The sequence below is a fragment of the Bufo bufo genome, chromosome 3, assembly GCF_905171765.1.
Source record: "Bufo bufo chromosome 3, aBufBuf1.1, whole genome shotgun sequence".
NCBI lineage: Eukaryota > Metazoa > Chordata > Amphibia > Anura > Bufonidae > Bufo > Bufo bufo.
In genome coordinates this window covers 339,250,955-339,270,124 of record NC_053391.1, presented here as the reverse complement: position 1 = coordinate 339,270,124, position 19,170 = coordinate 339,250,955, and the positions used below count along the sequence as shown (strand labels likewise).

At 44.8% G+C, this 19,170-nt stretch overlaps 1 protein-coding gene across 1 annotated transcript in view; it reads left to right on the top strand.

Annotated features, from left to right (window-relative positions):
* The window catches only part of LOC120993403, a 140,422-nt gene that overhangs the window by 9,356 nt on the left and 111,896 nt on the right, over nt 1-19,170 (top strand). The window contains exon 2 of the mRNA XM_040421909.1: nt 4,840-4,984. Within this exon, the coding sequence (XP_040277843.1) occupies nt 4,910-4,984 (75 nt within the window). The 5' untranslated portion in view covers nt 4,840-4,909. The remainder of the gene's footprint in view (nt 1-4,839; nt 4,985-19,170) is intronic.

Sequence of the window (19,170 nt, the reverse complement as noted above, 5' to 3'; positions counted from 1 at the left end):
TTTCGTTTTTTATTTTATTTTTTGTTTAATAAATTTAGGTAGACCCCAAAACATTGGGAAATATAAAAAATAAAACAAAGAGAAAGTGCGCTGGAGTACAACAATGGCTGGGTGAGGTCGGTATACATGTCTATTCTGCACAAGGTACGGACAAGTCCTGTGGGATCCATTCCTGGTTCATTTTAATGAACGTGAGTTTGTCCACATTGGCTGTGGACAGGCAGCTGCGCTTGTCTGTGATAACCCCCTCCTGCCATGCTAAACGCACGTTCAGACAATACACTGGCTACAGGGCAGGCAAGCACCTCCAAGGCGTAAAGGGCAAACTCAGACCATGTGCCCAATTTGGAGACCCAGAATTTGAAGGGGGCAGACCCGTCATTCAGTACGTGTAGGTGTGTACACACTTACTGATCCACCATGTTGCTTAAATGCTGCCTCCTGCTAAGACGTTCCAAATCAGCTGGTGGTGCTGGTTGTTGTGGTGTGTTGACAAAGCTTTTCCACATTTCTGCCATGCTAACCCTGTCTTCTGAGGTGCTGGCGGTGCCCCAGCTGCGTTGGCGACCTCTTCCTCCACCTCTGCCTTCGCCTTGTGCTTCCACTGTGCCCCCGCCATCAGCAGCGCGTCTACCAGCGTGCGCTTGTACTTGCGCATCTTACGATCACGCTCCAGTGACGGAATTAAGGATGGTACATTGTCCTTGTAACGGGCATTCAGCAGCGTGGCCACCCAGTAATCAGCACAAGTTAGAATGTGGCCAACTCGGCGGTCGTTGCAGAGACACTGCAGCATGTAATCGCTCATGTGTGCCAGGCTGCCCAGAGGCAACGACAAGCTGTCCTCTGTGGGAGGTGTATAGTCTGTGTCCTCTGTATCCCCCCAGCAATGCACCAGTGATGCCCATGAGCTGGTTTGGGTGCCACCCTGCTGTGAACACGGTTCCTTCTCCTCCATCTCGTCATCCTCCAGAACTGTGCCCTGACAATTGTGTACCTGGCGTATGTTGGTGCAGGAACCCACCCTCGGAGCCACTTGTGAGCGACTGGCTTGAAACCCTTGTAAATGATCCCTCTTCCTCCTCCTCCTGTGCCACATCCTATTCCATCATCGCCTGAAGCGTTTTATCAGGGAGGCATAGAAGTAGGATAGTAACGCATAGAACGGCGTCATCGACAATGGCCATGTTGGTGGAGTAGTCGAAACAGCGCAACAAGGAACACAGGTCTTGCATGGAGGCCCAGTCATTGGTGGTGAAATGGTGCTGTTCCGCAGAGCGTCTCATCCGTGTGTGCTGCAGCTGAAACTCCACTATCGCCTGCTGCTGCTCACACAGTCTGGCCAGCATGTGCAAGGTGGAGTTCCACCTTGAGGGCACGTCGCATATGAGGCGGTGAGCGGGAAGGCCGAAGTTGCGATGCAGCGCTGACAGGCGGGCAGCAGCAGGGTGAGAAGGCCGAAAGCGCGCACAGACGGCCCGCACTCTCTGCAGCAGCTCTGACATATTTGGGGTAATTGTTCAGGAATTTGTGCACCACCAAATTCAGCACAAGCGCCAGGCCCAGAGCTGCTATGAGATTTCGCCTATTAATCGCACACCACCAGGCCAGGCTTGAGGCTCATTGGCACCAACCACTCATCGGTCTGTTGTTCCATGCCTGTCCACAGCTCCTGCGCGGTGTGGGGTTTATCCCCCAAACAAATACGTTTTAAAATTGCCTGGCTATGCTGAAGTTGGTGGTGAGGGTGTTACGCTGACCGGATGAGGAGGCGGTAGAGGATGAGGAAGCGGAGTAGGAGGAGGAAGCAACAGGAGGCAAAGAGAAACGCCCTGCAATCCTCGATGGTGGAAGGACATGCGCCAAACTGCTCACCGCCTCAGGCCCAGCCGCCACTGCATTTACCCAGTGGGCTGTTAGGCAGATATAACGTCCCTGACCGTGCTTACTGGTCCACGTATCCGTAGTTAGGTGGACCTTGCCACAGATGGCGTTGCGCAGTGCACACCTCATTTTGTCCCCCACTTGGTTGTGCAGGGAAGGGATGGCTCGCTGGAAAAGTAGTGGCGGCTGGGCACAACGTACTGTGGAACAGCCACTGCCATCAAATTCTTAACACTGTCCATGTCCACCAGACGAAATTACAGCATTTCAAAGGCCAGTAATTTTGAAATGCTGGCATCCAGGGCCAGGGATCGCTGGTGGTTAGGGGGGTACTTCCTCTTTCGCTCCAATGTTGGGAGATAGACAGCTGAACGCTTCCATGGGACATTGTGGAGATGCTTGGTGACCGAGGTGGTGGCGTTGCTGGCACATCCTCTGTTTGCGGGGTGGCAGGTGCCACTGTCACTCCAGAGGTGGATGAAGAGGCCGAGACTGCAGCAGAAGAGGAAGCAGGAGGAGCCAGAGACCTTTCTTGGTTTTTGAGGTGTCTACTCCACTGCAGCTCATGCTTTGCACTTAGATGCCTGGTCATGCAGGTTGTGCTCAGGTTTAGAACTTTTATGCCTCGCTTCAGGCTCTGATTGCACAGCGTGCAAACCACTCGTGTCTTGTCGTCAGCACATTGTCTGAAGAACTGCCACGCCAGGGAACTCCTTGGAGCTGGCTTTGGTGTGCTCGGTCCCTTGCTGCGGTGGGCAATAGCAGGCGTACTGTCTAGGGGACGGTCGCTCCGCTTTTGCACCCTGCTCCCTCTTTTGCTGTGCTAGTGGCTCTGTGCAACCACTCCCTCTTCCTCTGAACTAGCAAGGTCACTTGCATGACCTTGATTCCATGTGGGGTTGAGTACCTCATCGTCCTCCACATCCTCTTCCACCCAGTCTTCACCCCTGCCCTCCTTGTCGGTCTTAACACTGCAGAAGAAAGCCACAGCAGTTGGCACCTGTGTTTCATCATCATCTGAGACTTGCTGCGGTGGTCCTCCCATGTACTCATCCTGAAACATAAGTGGTTGGGCATCGGTGCACTCAATCTCTTCCACTTCTGGGGCAGGGCTATGTTGATGGCCCTGGGAAACCCTGCTAGCAGAGTCATCAAAAAACAGAAGAGACTGCTGCATGACTTGGGGCTCAGACTGCTTGGCTGATTTGCAAGGGGGTGAGGTGAAAGACTGATGGCCATGGGCTGCAGGTGCCAACTCTGATCTTTCAGCAGAGGACTGGGTGGGAGACAATGTGAAGGAACTGGAGGCACTGTCAGCAACCCTGTATCGCCTGTACTTGTTCTGGCCTCACCATTCGTAGAGCCGCATTAGGCCCGACCAAATACCGCTGAAGGTTCTGTCGTCTACTCTCACCTGAGGAAGGGGTTTGACTTGTGCGTGTAGCTAGCACAGATCGACCACGTCCTCTCCCTGCAACAGGAGCTCCACCAGCAGCACCACAACCAGGGCCACGTCCCTTATTTGATACTCTCCTCATTCTTTGCGTTCACCCACCAAACTAATAGATGGTTTATGTCAGGTGACAATGTAACCGCCAATAGTCAACAATTACGTTCACTGACAGTAAGGCGACACTGACAGGCGAATTTAATACAATTACTTCACGGTCACAAAAAATGTGAATTTGTCAACCAACAATGTAACAGCAGTATTGACTGGTTTTATTGGACTGTCAGAAATGCAGCGCAGGCAGCAAATGTACTATCTAGCACAAAAAGGGTGTTTTTTTCAAAGAACAATATAACAGCAGTATTTAACGGTTGTATTAGACTGTCAGAAATGCAGTATAGAAAAGAAAAACCAAAAAGAGGCAGCGCCTCGTGTGTAGAACCTTACAGACAATAATACAGAAATACACTGATTGTGCTTACCATGTGGGGTTGTGACAAGTCACAACACCTATGTTTCGCCTTACTGGAAATATTTCCGTCCAGTTTGCGGGGGATGGGTCTGCCTCTGCTGCCTTGGTCTATGCCCTTTTTCCGTCGCTCACGGTCAAAGAGATAAAGCAGGTTTAGTTGAAAGAAGAAAATCAGGCCAAATTTCGAAAGGCGCTGATGCAGAAGAAGGACTCCGTGTTGAGATGTTACCATACAGGTAATCTTTTTATTCAAAAGGTCTACGGGTTTCAGGGGCGGACTGCCCCCTTCATCAGGACAATAAAACTTTTTAGGATAAAACGTGTTTTGGTGTGCTTTCCTATATAAACTCTGTTTGGGCGCGATGTGCAGTGACATAGGGGGCGTATTTGTGGGCGCCCACAAATCCGCCCCCCCACGCCCCCTATGTCACTGCACATCGCGCCCAAACAGAGTGTATATAGGAAAGCGTATATAGAGCGTACACTATGTTAGCACTTCTCTCCCCTAGTTCTAGAAATCGTTGGGGTCTCAGCACTCAGACCTCCAGCGATCAAAAGTTTTGATATGTCTCATTAACCCTTTAAGTAATTTTAAAAACTGTTATTTAATAATGTAAGGATTTCTGAACTGCCACCCGTGCTTTGGGAAAACAGTACATAGGTTCCTGCTAATAACGTCAGCCTAAGCCTTATAGAAAAGCTTTGGCACAATGCTTTGTACTGCTTCTTTAAGCAGCTTACATAAAAGACTGGGAAAAACACATTTCCTCCTAATTAAAGGTTGTAAAGGATTTGCTTGTGGCCATTTGGGAAGTATTATGTGTTTTCTATTGAGACTGGGAAGAACGGTACTGCATAAAGAAGAATGCAAGGTGTGTATACTATACATAAAAGCCATGCTTTTGTCTTATGTGTATACTTAGGTGTTAATGGTCGCAGTGTGATATGATAATAGCGTAGTAGATTGTTGCCGCCAGGTTTGATACAGTGACTGCTGTAAACAACTCTTGCCTTTTCAATTGAACTTTTACAGTGTTAAGGTGAAGCGCCCCCTTCGGACACAATGGCTGGCTGATGGTCCAGTAGACAGTACACCTTTAAAGATGGGCATTATTCACCTCTTGTCCAGGCTAAAGAAGACTCTCTACAGTATCTTCAGCCTCTGCAGCTTGGCATGGGTAAGATTGTCATTCTGTTTCACTATTTTTTACTATGAATAGTATGAACTACTGCCTCATACAAGACAGTGAAAGCTTGAATAATTTAAAGGGAATGTTTCATATATTTAATTGCCTGAGGAGGTGGTGATGGTGAGTACAATAAAGGAATTCAAGAGGGGCCTGGATGTATTTCTGGAGTGTAATAATATTACAGGCTATAGCTACTAGAGAGTGGTCGTTGATCCAGGGAGTTATTCTGATTGTCTGATTGGAGTCGGGAAGGAATATTTTATTCCCCTAAAGTGGGGAAAATTGGCTTCTACCTCAGTTTTTTTTTTGCCTTCCTCTGGATTAACTTGCAGGATAACAGGCCGAACTGGATGGACAGATGTATTTTTTCGGCCTTATATACTATGTTACTATATAGGAGAGAATTTTTTATTTATTTTTACTGGTATATTTTTATTACTATTATTTGATACAAACTTTCCTGGGGATGGCAACAAGTTAGGGTGGCTTCACACACGGCAGATTTTGTGGCAGAAAATTCCACAACCGAAAATCAGTTCCATTCACCTTGCAGTAATCCATGTGCTGGATGCACCATTCGAATGAATGGAACTGATTTTCAGTCACAGAATTTTCTGCCACAAAATCTGCCCCATGTGAAGGCACCCTAATAGTAATAAAAAGATTGGAGTCAGTCACTTCCTTCCTGAGTGGTGTATATAGAAAGAGAAGCGGGGTGTGTGCACTTTATGGCAGCTGCAATAAATGGGAGATCATTGTCAGAGAATTGCCAAGGGCTGCACGATTTTACAGCTGCCCCGGGAGTTGGCGTAGCTTGGCCATGCTCAGCCAGCAGTACAGTGTGGCTGTACCTAAACAGTTTTCAGTAAGTGATAGTACAGCTCCTTCGTCATAGACCACATAGTGACAGAGACGCTGCATTCAGAGCCCTATCTGTGTGTATGGTGTTATTATCCTGCCTTATTTAAGCCTCCAGCAGTACAGCAGAGCTGCCATTAAAGGGAACCTGTCATGTGGATATTTGATTATAATCTAACTAATTATATACAATCATTAACTACTAAAAAGTACCTTAGATGTATTACTGGTGTGACAGATGGTTACCTCATAATATACACACAAAGATGCCACATGCTAATGAGCTGATTTGAGTGCAGCGTGATGTCCGTGAGTCCAGCGTTTTTTTAATTAAGAGCTATAGCCACTCCCCTGCCCACCTGCTGCTGATTCATATGGAAAATAACTGTCAATCAGCAGCAGGTAGGCGGGGAGTGTCAGGAGCTCATAAATATTCATGACTCATCATTATCAGCTGGAGCTTTTCAATACAAGATGTTGGCAGATTGACTGGGTCAATTAAAGAAAGTGACCCAGAATTTTGCTAAGAGAATCAGTCACTTATTTATGTTGCCCTTAGTTAGGACACCATAAAACTGGTGACAGGTTCCCTTTAAATCCTTTGTTGGCCATATCCCAGTCTAAACAGCAAAGCTATTGTGTTTGCTCTAGTGGCCAATGTGAAAAATGGAATGCAGATGTAGCAAATGTTAACTTGATGCAACACATTAAATACACAGTTGCAGCAAACTTTAAAAGGGTTATCTGGGTAAAGATCTATCCTCAGGATAGGTCATTGTTATCAAATTTGCAGAGGGGGTGGCATCGACACTCCTGACAATCAGCAGTTTCAGGGAGCTGCTGGGCTCACTGGAGCTCTTTCCAAGGATAGCGCCATACATTGTATAGTGGCAGTGCTTGGTATTGCAGCTCAGCCCCATTAACAAGGATTCTAGCAACTGATATTAACAGTGGATAGGTCATTAATAGTCATTCCCAGATAACCCCTTTAAATTGACACTTAAAGGGAATATGTCATCAGAAAATGCCCTATCGTTTAAATCAAGTTCAACCAATTTTTTTACAATTTGTCATGATTTTTGTTTTACTTTTCCATATCACTATCCATATTTATTTTAAAAATCCTAAAATTGTGTAGTTTTACACTGACCGCTATGCTTAATAATATGTTGAGACTTCCTGTTATGCACAGGTAACTTCTTAGTAGCCATCACATTATCATCACAGGCAGAATTACAATGACAGGTATCAACTTTGTGTAGATAACACAGAATTCACCATTCACAATTTTCACAATTGGTGATATGGCAACTTAATTAATCCCTCCTGACCTCTGCACAGGTCACAGAGCATACCTAGAGAAAACTTTCACAGAAGTCAGAGAGGTCCCCTCCAGTCTATTGTGTCTATATTCCATGTGGTTGCTCTCAAACAGGAAGTTTTGACATATTTTAGGCCTAGTGGCTGCATGATTTAAGGATTTTTTTTACTATAAATAAGTGGGGGGGAAAATCAACAAAAATATATAAAAAAAAAGGAAAAAATATTTAACATAAAACTTGATTTAAACAATAGGTAATTTTGTAATGGCACATTCTCTTTAACACAACAAAAGCCACTAAAAAATCCATATGTCAAAAATTCTTTTGTATGGATAGTCAAAAATATGTTTATAGAAAAAACTTTTTTTTTAAATAATAGTCATGGGTCCAAAAAATATGAACTAAGTAGCAGGCTACATAGAGCGGCGCCCAGGGATCTAAGTGCACTTACTGTTATTCCTGTGCGCCGCTCCGTTCGCCCGCTTTGGTTCCCAGTAATTTCTCAGCATTCGGTCCAAGTAGGAGGAGACGCCAGTGTCTCTCCTTCTCCCTGACAGCAGCGCTGTCCAATCACAGCGCAGAGCTCAGAGCCAGGGAGTTTTTTTTTCTCTACCTGCTACTTGGTTGATATTCTTTGGACCCATGAAAGGTCCTCTTTAAAATGGCTGATGATTATTCCCATTCTTATTCATTGTCTTATGTAAGGGAAATGCAGCTCCCTAGTAGGTATCATAATGAAAATGGTTATCTTATCAGTGTGCTATTTCCCATCTGTGTTCTTTTTCTTCTATTCTCTTCATAGAATCCATTCTTTTGGTACAAATTCACTTGGCGTTTATTATTGCTACTTTCTAAAGAGGTAACGGGCATTTTTCTGTCCTTGTGCTCTACTTTTTATCTCTAACTCTTTCTTTGTCTCTCTTATATTTGAAAGTAAAATACTAATGAATGAATAAAAAGTGGATTAAGTTTTGCTTAAAGGTAGACTTAGACACAATTATTAAAACAAAATGCATGGAAATATTTTCTGAAACATTTTAAGGGATTTTCCCATAACAAAATAATTTTTTAAAATATAAAATAAATAAATATTTGGTCCAACCATTCATTAACCACTTCCAGACTGGGCCATTTGCCCCCTTCCTGACCAGGCCTAATTTTGCAATCTGACATATGTCACTTTATGTGGTAATAACTTTGGAACGCTTTTATTTATCCAAGTCATTCTGAGATTGTTTTCTCGTGACACATTGTACTTCATGATAGTCCTAAATTTGAGTCAATATATTTCACCTTTATTTATGAAAAAATCCCAAATTTACCAAAAATTGGGAAAAATTCGCAATTTTCTAAATTTCTATTTCTCTGCTTCTAAAACAGAAAGCGATGCCTCATAAAATATTTATTACTTAAAGGGACTCTGTCACCACTTTCTAACCCCCCCTTTTCAAAGTATTGTTATCTGCATGGCGCCCCTGTGATTATAAATGTGTTGTTAGAAGTTAAATTCGCCGTCTCCTTTTGATAAAAAGAGCTTTTATCTAACCTGTCAATCTTCTTGATAAGGTGCCCAGGGCGTTTCTTTTCGTCTCAATCTGTCGCCCGCCGCCGCCACCGTTGGTGCCCAGCTCCTCCCCTCATGCTTTCAGCGCCGCCTGAATGTAATCAAATACGCCTCCGGCTCTCTCTCAGTGCCCCCTCCTCCTTTTCAAAGATCCCGCGCGTGCGCACAGGGCTGTGCCTGATGCGCCCGTGCGGACATTTACAATCAGCCTCATTGAGCGAAGTGCGCATGCGCGCACTTCGCTCAACCTCCTCATCAGACGAGCACTGCAGCCGGCTGGCTGCAGTGCTCGTCTGATGAGGAGGTTGAGCGAAGTGCGCGCATGCGCACTTCGCTCAATGAGGCTGATTGTAAATGTCCGCACGGGCGCATCAGGCACAGCCCTGTGCGCACGCGCGGGATCTTTGAAAAGGAGGAGGGGGCACTGAGAGAGAGCCGGAGGCGTATTTGATTACATTCAGGCGGCGCTGAAAGCATGAGGGGAGGAGCTGGGCACCAACGGTGGCGGCGGCGGGCGGCAGATTGAGACGAAAAGAAACGCCCTGGGCACCTTATCAAGAAGATTGACAGGTTAGATAAAAGCTCTTTTTATCAAAAGGAGACGGCGAATTTAACTTCTAACAACACATTTATAATCACAGGGGCGCCATGCAGATAACAATACTTTGAAAAGGGGGGGTTAGAAAGTGGTGACAGAGTCCCTTTAACATTCCCCATATGTCTACTTTATGTTGGCATCACTTTGTAAATGTAATTTTATTTTTTTAGGACGTTAAAAGGCTTAGGCCCCTTTCGTACGGCCAAGAATTCTGCGCGGGTGCAATGCGTGAGGTGAACGCATTGCACCTGCACTGAATCCGGACCCATTCACTTCAATGGGGCTGTGTACATGAGCGGTGATTTTCATGCATCACTTGTGCGTTTTGTGAAAATCGCAGCAAGCTCTATATTGTGCGTTTTTCACGTCAACGCAGGCCCCATAGAAGTGAATGGGGCTGCGTGAAAATCGCAAGCATCTGCAAGCAAGTGCGGATGCAGTGTGATTTTCACGCATGGTTGCTAGGAGACGATCGGGATGGGGACCCGATCTTTATTATTTTCCCTTATAACCCTTAATCACATGATGGACCATGTAATGATTGCAGTGACATCATCAAAAGGTCCTTTAGCCAGGTCCTGAAGTAGAAAGAAGAGGAGATCCGCTACGCGATCAAGTGGATGGGTTGAGTTAAATTTATTTATTATTTTTAACCCCTCAATGGACATTTTACTAAGCATTCTGTATTACGAATGCTATTATTTTCCCTTATAGCCATGTTATAAGGGAAAATAATAAAATCTACAGAACACCTAACCCAAACCCGAACTTCAGTGAAGAAGTCCTTCAAAACCCACTTTTTAAGGACCAGTTCAGGACTCAAGTCACTTTGTGATGCTTACATAGTGGAAACCCCCCATAAATGGCCCCATTGTAGAAACTACACCTATCAAGTTACTCAAAAATGATTTTACAAACTTTGTTAACCCTTTAGGTGTTCCACAAGAATTAAAAGAAAATGGAGATCAAAATTCTAAATTTAACTTTTTGGGCAGATTTTCCATTTTAATAAAAAAATTTTTTTTAACACATCAAGTGTTAACAGCTAAACAAAACTCAATATTTATTAGGCCTCATGCACACGACCGCTGTGTGCATCCGTGGCCGTTGTGGCGTTTCCCGTTTTTTTTCGTGGACCCATTGACTTTCAATGGGTCCGTGGAAAAATCGGAAAATGCACCGTTTTGCAGTCGCATCCGTGATCCGTGTTTCCTGTCCGTCAAAAAAATACGACCTGTCCTATTTTTATGACGGACAACGGTTCACGGACCCATTCAAGTCAATGGGTCCGTGAAAGAACACTGATGCACACAAGATTGGCATCCGCGTCCGTGATCCGTGGCCGTAGGTTACTTTCATACAGACGGATCCGAAGATCCGTCTGCATAAAAGCTTTTTCAGAGCTGAGTTTTCACTTCGTGAAAACTCAGAACCGACAGTATATTCTAACACAGAGGCGTTCCCATAGTGATGGGGACGCCTCTAGTTAGAATATACTACGAACTGTGTACATGACTGCCCCCTGCTGCCTGGCAGCACCCGATCTCTTACAGGGGGCTGTGATCCGCACAATTCACCCCTCGGGTGCTGCACCTAAAGGGTTAATTGTGCATATCATAGCCCCCTATAAGAGATCAGGGGCTGCCAGGCAGCAGGGGGAAGACCCCCCTCCCTCCCCAGTTTTAATTTCATTGGTGGCCAGTGCGGCCCCCCCCCGGCCCCACCTCCCTCTATTGTAATATCATTGGTGGCCAGTGTGCGGCCCCCCCGCCCCCTCCCTCTATTGTAATATCATTGGTGGCCAGTGCGGCCCCCCCCGGCCCCCCCTCCCTCTATTGTAATATCATTGGTGGCCAGTGTGCGGCCCCCCCGCCCCCTCCCTCTATTGTAATATCATTGGTGGCCAGTGTGCGGCCCCCCTGAACTCCCCCTCCCTCTATTGTATTATCATTGGTGGCCAGTGTGCGGCCTCCCTCGCCCCCCCTCCCTCCCTCTATTGTATTATCATAGGTGGCCAGTGTGCGGCCCCCCGGCCCCCCCTCTATTGTATTAATATCATTGGTGGCCAGTGTGCGGCCTCCCCCCCCCCCCCGATCATTGGTGGCAGCGGAGATTCTGATCAGAGTCCCAGTTTAATCGCTCTGGGGCTCCGATCGGTAACCATGGCAACCAGGACGCTACTGCAGGCCTGGTTGCCATGGTTACTTAGCAATATTATAATATTAGAAGCATCATACTTACCTGCTGCGATGTCTGTGACCCTCCGGGAGCTCCTCCTACTGGTAAGTGACAGGTCTGTGCGGCGCATTACTTAATGATCTGTCACTTAACAGTAGGAGGAGCTCCCGGCCGGTCACAGACATCGCAGCAGGTAAGTATGATGCTTCTAATATTGTAATATAATATTGCTAAGTAACCATGGCAACCAGGCCTGCAGTAGCGTCCTGGTTGCCATGGTTACCGATCGGAGCCCCAGAGCGATTAAACTGGGACTCCGATCGGAATCTGCGCTGCCACCAATGATCGGGGGGGGGGGGAGGGGAGTCCGCACACTGGCCACCAATGATATTAATACAATAGAGGGGGGGCCAGGGGGGGTCCGCACACTGGCCACCAATGAAATTACAATAGAGTGGGGGAGGGGGGCCGACGGAGGCCGCACATTGGCCACCAATGAAATTACAATAGAGGGGGGGAGGGAGGCCGCACACTGGCCACCAATGATATTACAATAGAGGGGGGGCGGGGGGCCGCACACTGGCCACCAATGATATTCAAACTGGGGAGGGAGGGGGGTCTGCCCCCTGCTGCCTGGCAGCCCCTGATCTCTTACAGGGGGCTATGATACGCACAATTAACCCCTTCAGGTGCGGCACCTGAAGGGTTAATTGTGCTGATCACAGCCCCCTGTAAAAGATCGGGTGCTGCCAGGCAGCAGTCATGTACACAGTTTGTAGTATATTCTAACTAGAAGCGTCCCCATCACTATGAGAACGCCTCTGTGTTAGAATATACTGTCGGATCTGAGTTTCACGATGTAACTCAAATCCGATGGTATATTCTAGCATAGAGGCGTTCCCATGGTGATGGGGACGCTTCAAGTTAAAATATACCATTGGATCGGAGAAAACTCCGATCCTATGGTATATTAACTCCTGACTTTATATTGAAAGTCAATGGGGGACGGATCCGTTTGAAATTGCACCATATTGTGTCAACGTCAAACGGATCCGTCCCCATTGACTTGCATTGTAATTCAGGACGGATCCGTTTGGCTCCGCACGGCCAGTCGGACACCAAAATGACTTTTCATGTCCGTGGATCCTCCAAAAATCAAGGAAGACCCACGGACGAAAAAACGGTCACGGATCACGGAAAAACGGAACCCGTTTTTGTGGACCACAAAAAAAACGGTTGTGTGCATGAGGCCTTACCCTGATTCTTCCGTTTACAGAAACACCCCACATGTGGTCGTAAACTGCTGTAAGGGGGCACAGCAGGGCGCAGAAATAAAGGAGCGCCATATGGTTTTTGGAAGGCAGATTTTGCTGAACTGGTTTTTAGATGCCATGTCCCATTTAAAGCCCCCCTGATGCACCCATACAGTAGAAACTCCCCAAAAGTTACCCCATTTTGGAAACTAGGGGATAAGGTGCCAGTTTTATTGGTACTATTTTGGGGTACATATGATTTTTAATTGCTCTTTATTAAATTTTTTGTGTTGTGAGGCAAGATAACCAAAAAATGGCACAGTTTTTATTTTTTACAACATTCATCTGACAGGTTATATCATGTTCTATTCTTATAGAGCAGGTTGTTACAGATGCAATGATATCAAATATGTCTACTTTGTTTGTTTCAGTTTTACATAATAAAGCATTTTTGAAAAAAAAATATGTTTTTGTGTCTCCATTTTCTGAACACCATATTCTTCTGCCGATCGTCTTGTGCAGGGGCTCTTTTTTGCAGGAAGAGTTGACGTTTTTATTGGTACCAATTTTGGGTACATATGATTTTTTGATCCATTACACTTTAAGGGGCAAGGTGACCAGAAATTGGTTGTTTTAGCACAGTTTTTATTTATTTTTACAGCATTCATCTGAGGGGTTAGGTCATGTGACATTTTGATAGAGAAGATCATTACGGATGTGGCAATGCCTAAAATATATACTTTTTCTTGTTTATTTAAGTTTTACACAATAATAGCATTTTTGAAAGCGAAAAAATTATGTTTTAGTTTCTCCATAGTCTGAGCCATAGCTTTTTTATTTTTTGACCGATTGTCTTAGTCAAATTTTTTTCAGGATGAGGTGACAGTTTTATTGGTACTATTTTGGGGGGCATACACCTTTTTGATCGCTTAGTGTTGCACTTTATGTGTTGTTAGGTGACAAAAAAATTGCTTTTTTGGCACTGTTTTTCTTTTTAATTTTTTACGGTGTTCACCTGAGGGGTTAGGTCATGTGATATTTTTATAGAGCCGGTTGTTACGGATGCGGCAATACCTAATATGTCAACTTTTTATTTTATTTTACTTTAACACAATAATAGCAGTTTTGAAGCAAAAAAAAAACATATTTTAGTGTCTATTGTCTGAGAGTCCTAGTTTTTTTATTTCTTGACCAATTGTCTTAGGTAGGATCTCATTTTTTGCGGAATGAGGCTATGGTTTGATTGGTACTATTTTTGGGGGCATATGCCTTTTTGATCATTTGGTGTTGCAATTTTTGTGATGTAAGGTGACAAAAAATGGCTTTTTTACGATGTTCACCTGAGGGGTTAGGTCATGTGATATTTTTATAGAGATGATCATTGCGGACGTGGCAATACCTAATATGTATACTTTTTTTTAATTTTATTTCACTTTAACACAATATTAGCAGTTTTGAAGCAAAACAAATATTTTAGTGTCTCCATTGTCTGAGAGTCATAGTTTTTTAAAATTTTTTGACCGATTGTCTTAGGGTCTCATTTTTTGTGGATGAGGTGACGTTTTCATTGGTACTTTTTTGGGGGCATATGCCTTTTTAGTCGCTTTGTGTTGCAATTTTTGTGATGTAAGGTGACAAAAAATGGCTTTTTTTGGCACTGTTTTTTTTTACGGTGTTCATCTGAGGGGTTAGGTCATGTGATATTTTTATAGATCTGGTTGTTACGGATGCGGCGATACCTAATATGTATACTTTTTTATTTTACTTTTACACAATAATTGCATTTTTTAAACAGAAAAATTATGTTTTAATGTCTTCATGTTCTGAGAGCTATATTTTTTTTTTTTTGAGTGATTTTCTTATGTAGGGGCTCATTTTTTGCAGGATGAGGTGACGGTTTTATTGGTACCATTTTGTGGGACAGATGCCTTTCTGATCACTTGGTGTTGCACTTTTTGTGATGTAAGGCGACAAAAATTGCTTTTTTTGACACCGTTTTTTTTTTTTAATAGTGTTTATCGGACTGGGTGGATTATGTAATGTATTTATAGATCCGGCCGTCACGGACATAGCAATATCAAATATATCTATTTTTATTATTTTTTCTATTTTTTTTTTTAAATGACTTAAAGAGGACCTTTCACTACTCTACAAACTAAAAACTAACTATATCAGTGGGCAGAGCGGTGCCCAGGGGTCCCCCTGCACTTACTAGTATGTCTGGGCGCCGCTCCGTTCGCCCGGTATAGGCTCCGGTGTCTGCGCTCCCTCTGTTGTACTGGAGTGATTTCTTGTATGAGGCGTGTCCCTTGCTGCAGCGCTGGCCAATCGCAGCGCACAGCTCATAGCCTGGCTATGAGCTGTGCGCTGCGATTGGCCAGCGCTGCACACCTGGGAACTGTCCCTGCCTTCTCTCTGGGGTGCAGCTGCCATCTCTGAATGGACATTCTAAAACATCCATTCAGAGATAAACAACCACCCATAGGACATTTATAGTCTATGGGCGGTTATCAAGTAGTTAAACATGTTGCTTTCAGTGGAACACTACCAACCCTTAGGCCTCTTTCACACGGGCGTTGCAGGAAAAGGTGCGGGTGCGTTGCGGGAACATGCCCGATTTTTCCGCGCGAGTGCAAAAGGGGTATTCTGGTTTTGCATCAATTGACAGGAAACAACACCCGTTATTACTCACTACTTATGTGATAGTTTATCTTTAATTACCCATTTTCCTGCACTCCATTATGATCATGTGACATTTTACACTGTGTTGGTTCCCTATCCCAAGGACATCACGTCAACATCTGAGGCGTGGCAAGGCTTTTAAGGCTCTTCCCTGTAGAGACAACATCATCAGGGCTACTATCAGGAATTTCAGGGCTCTATAAAGCCAAACCATGTGACTCCCCCCCCCCCCCATTTTTTATTTAGGCTGTTTACCAATCACCATAGATAATTTGTTTATAATCTGAAATGTGCACATGAACATTGCTTATATTATGACTGATTCAACAAGTAAACTTAAAAAAAAAAAAAAAGCTAATACTACAAGGCATAAAAAATCCCATCTTTACATTACAGTTGTTATAACATCCTTGGTTTTTATAACATTCTTTATTGGTAAATGGCATAATCCCCCCCCCCCCCCGCTCCTTCATTTAAGTAATAAACTATTTATTTAGTGTCATGCCTATGAAGAAAGTAGCTTTTTAAGCACATAAATTCCAACAGAGCAGGTCTATAGTGAAATGGTAAATCTTTTGTCTGCCATGCAAAAGGTCAGGGGTTCGAATCTTGATGAATAGCTGTAAAATAATTTATTTTGTAAATGTCTATGTGCTGGAAGAGGGCCCCTCCCCAAACACATATTCAGAACAGTTTCATTAGTATTCATTTATGTATTCACAGCTTCTTTAGTATCTCTGATGTTCCAGTTGGAGGGGTGGGGAAGGAGAGGCAGACTCCTGTAAACAGAGGCTGTGGGTTACAGTTTCCTGCCTTAGATTATAATAAATGTGCCTGGCAGGCCACAGCTGCCCCTGCACCGCCCATTCCCCTCTTGTAACGGTCACGTCCACACACACACACAGGGGGAAGGGTAGTGACCACTGCGCTCCACCCTCACCCCTGGCCCTGCCTACTTGCCTCACGAGTCCTGATGACAGGGGAGAACTTGACGACAGTCCCTAACTTAGGATACGTGCAGGGAAGACAGACAAGACAAAATACGGAACATGAACGGACCGGGTCAGAACCAAGAGAGCTACGCAGTACAAAGGGTAAAGCAAAGAATGGTCAGGAGAAGCCGGGGTCAAATACCAGGAGAGTAGAGAAGTACAAGAGGAGTCCTAAGAGAGTAGTCAGGTGGGAGCCGAGGTCACAATACCAGGACGGATGCGCAGTACAGAAAGAGCAGGCAAAGGATTGTCAGGGAACGGAATCAGGTAAATATTCAGCAGTCCAACAAATAGCCAGGAACCTAGAATTAACAGGCAACCTGTGGCTAGCAGGCTGCCTGTATTTATAGTGGGGAGTGAGGGTCATGTGACGTGGCCAGCGTCACATGACCGACAGACCAACCAGTTGAGCACCGAGTGATCAGCTCGGCGCTCAAGGCAGACTTAGGAGCAGGAAGCCACCCAGCAGTAAAGCCGCCCTGGGAATGAAGTCAAACACAGATCCTCATTCCCAAAGCTAAGCAACAGTTCTGCGGGCAATGGGGGACCGAGTGCACCTTCGGAACCCCGTTACACCTCTTTTTGGAAAAATGGCAAACAGGGCTTTAAAGAGTAACTAAACTTTTATAATAATTTTTTATATGTTGTCCCTAATCCCCTAAAAAAAAAAATCCTAATATATTTTATTTCATAATTTTCTATTTTTACTATACTTTTACATCCTTAAAGCGCACCAGTCAGTGTGCGCTTAAAACTCTGAAAACTGACAGCTCAGCGGTGTACGGAGTACTCATTTTACGAATGGGCAGCAGCAGCGCAGGGAGTACTGGCAGGAACGCTTATTGCTGCTCCTGCTTGTGCCCCCCGGACAATTACTAACTCTTGGCATAGATCATGGGTACTAATATTTTGTACAACCATTGTGTGCTCCAAGATAAGACTTTTTGATTCCAATTTTCTGAATTACAGGGGGATAATAAATGTCTTCCATCTCATTATAAATAAATGTATCAATACCTGTAAAACTTGCTTTGTTTTATCTAGGGAACTCCATCTTAGGCCTATTGCACATGACCGTAGGTGTCCCGTGCTGCGGACCGCATATGCGTATCCGCAATACACAGGCGCCGTTTCGTGGGCGATCCGCATCACAGATGCGGACCCATTCACTTCAATGGGTCCGCAAATCCGGAGATGCGGATTGGTGCGGAATGGAAGCATGGAACGGAACACTACGGAAGTACAACAGAGTTCTTCCGTGGGGTTTCGTCTCATATTTCCGTTCCACAAAAAGATAGAACATGTCAAGTGAATGGGTCCGCGATCAGCTGCGGCTGCCCCACAATCGGTGTTCGTGCATTGCAGGACACCTTAGAATGTAACTGGGACAGCTGCTCTAGACCTGCATGGGGGAGAGTGCTATTTCAAAATCTGTTACCAATGGAAGGGGGTGGGACAGTATAGATGACTCCGGTTCAGACTGATTGGATATGATCCTTGTGCTCAGTCACGCTGACAGGGGCACATTTATCAAACTTGCCTGTTTTTAGGCTTTCAATTAGACAGGTGTATTTTCCTCACCTGTCTTTCCTTTGCTGACTATTTATCAAGCTTGTTATAAATTAGACTAGGTGTATTGACATTAGTCTGACCTCTAGTGGTTCTTTATCAGTATGACAAGTTCATAATCACTAAGGCAGGTCTAATTAGTATGCGCATGAAAATGTGGCGCAAGTGAGCTGAAATTAAGGACATGTCTCCATCAAAGTAGGTAAAATGTGGCAGAAAAGTACACCAGCCCTGTAGTAGAAATTAGATGCAAATCAGGTGCAATAGTAAGAAAACTTCTGAAGCATCTTTAAAGACAGGCGCAGACACTATAGTGAATGTTCCCCACAGGGTTTTAGAAGCCCGCACCGTAGCTGCAGCATCAGTGGTTGATTGTGGAACAGCTGAGGAGATATTTAGGTCCAGAAAATAGTAGCGATCAGGTAGCGATTCTGTAGCCAGTGTCTGTGCCTCCAAAACTAGTTTAGTAGACCACCCATGCTGTTCCATCTAAAACTAATGCAACAACTGTGGAGAAAAAGACATGGATCGTACCGCCACATGCTATGCATTTATGTATTGCTGCAAGCATAACCTGTAGACATAAACATGAGTTTCTTTCTATAGGTTTTGATCAAAATGCATAGGCGCACCCACCACGTCACGGTTAGGGTGGCCAGACGTCCGGTTTTGGCCGGATAGTCCGGTTTTCAGGCTCCCTGTCCTCCCTCCGGCGCAGTGCCTGGACGGACAAAGGCATGTCCTCCTTTTCAGTAACTCACGCTTAGGGCTTATGCACACGACAGTATGGCTTTTTCAGTTGTGCGGTCCGTTTTTTACAGATCCGTTGTTCCGTTTTTTCTTTCCGTTGTGTTTCCGTTTCCTTTCCGTTTTTCCGTTCCGTTTTTCCGTATGCCATATACAGTATACAGTAATTACATTAAAAAAAATTGGCCTGGGCATAACATTTTAAATAGATGGTTCAGCAAAAACGGAACGGATACGGAAGACATACGGATGCATTTCCGTATGTGTTCCTTTTTTTTGCGGACCCATTGACTTGAATGGAGCCAAGCACCGTGATTTGCAGACAAGAATAGGACATTTTCTATCTTTTCACGGAACGGAAATACTGAAACGGAATGCACACGGAGACACTTCAGTTTTTTTGCTGAACCA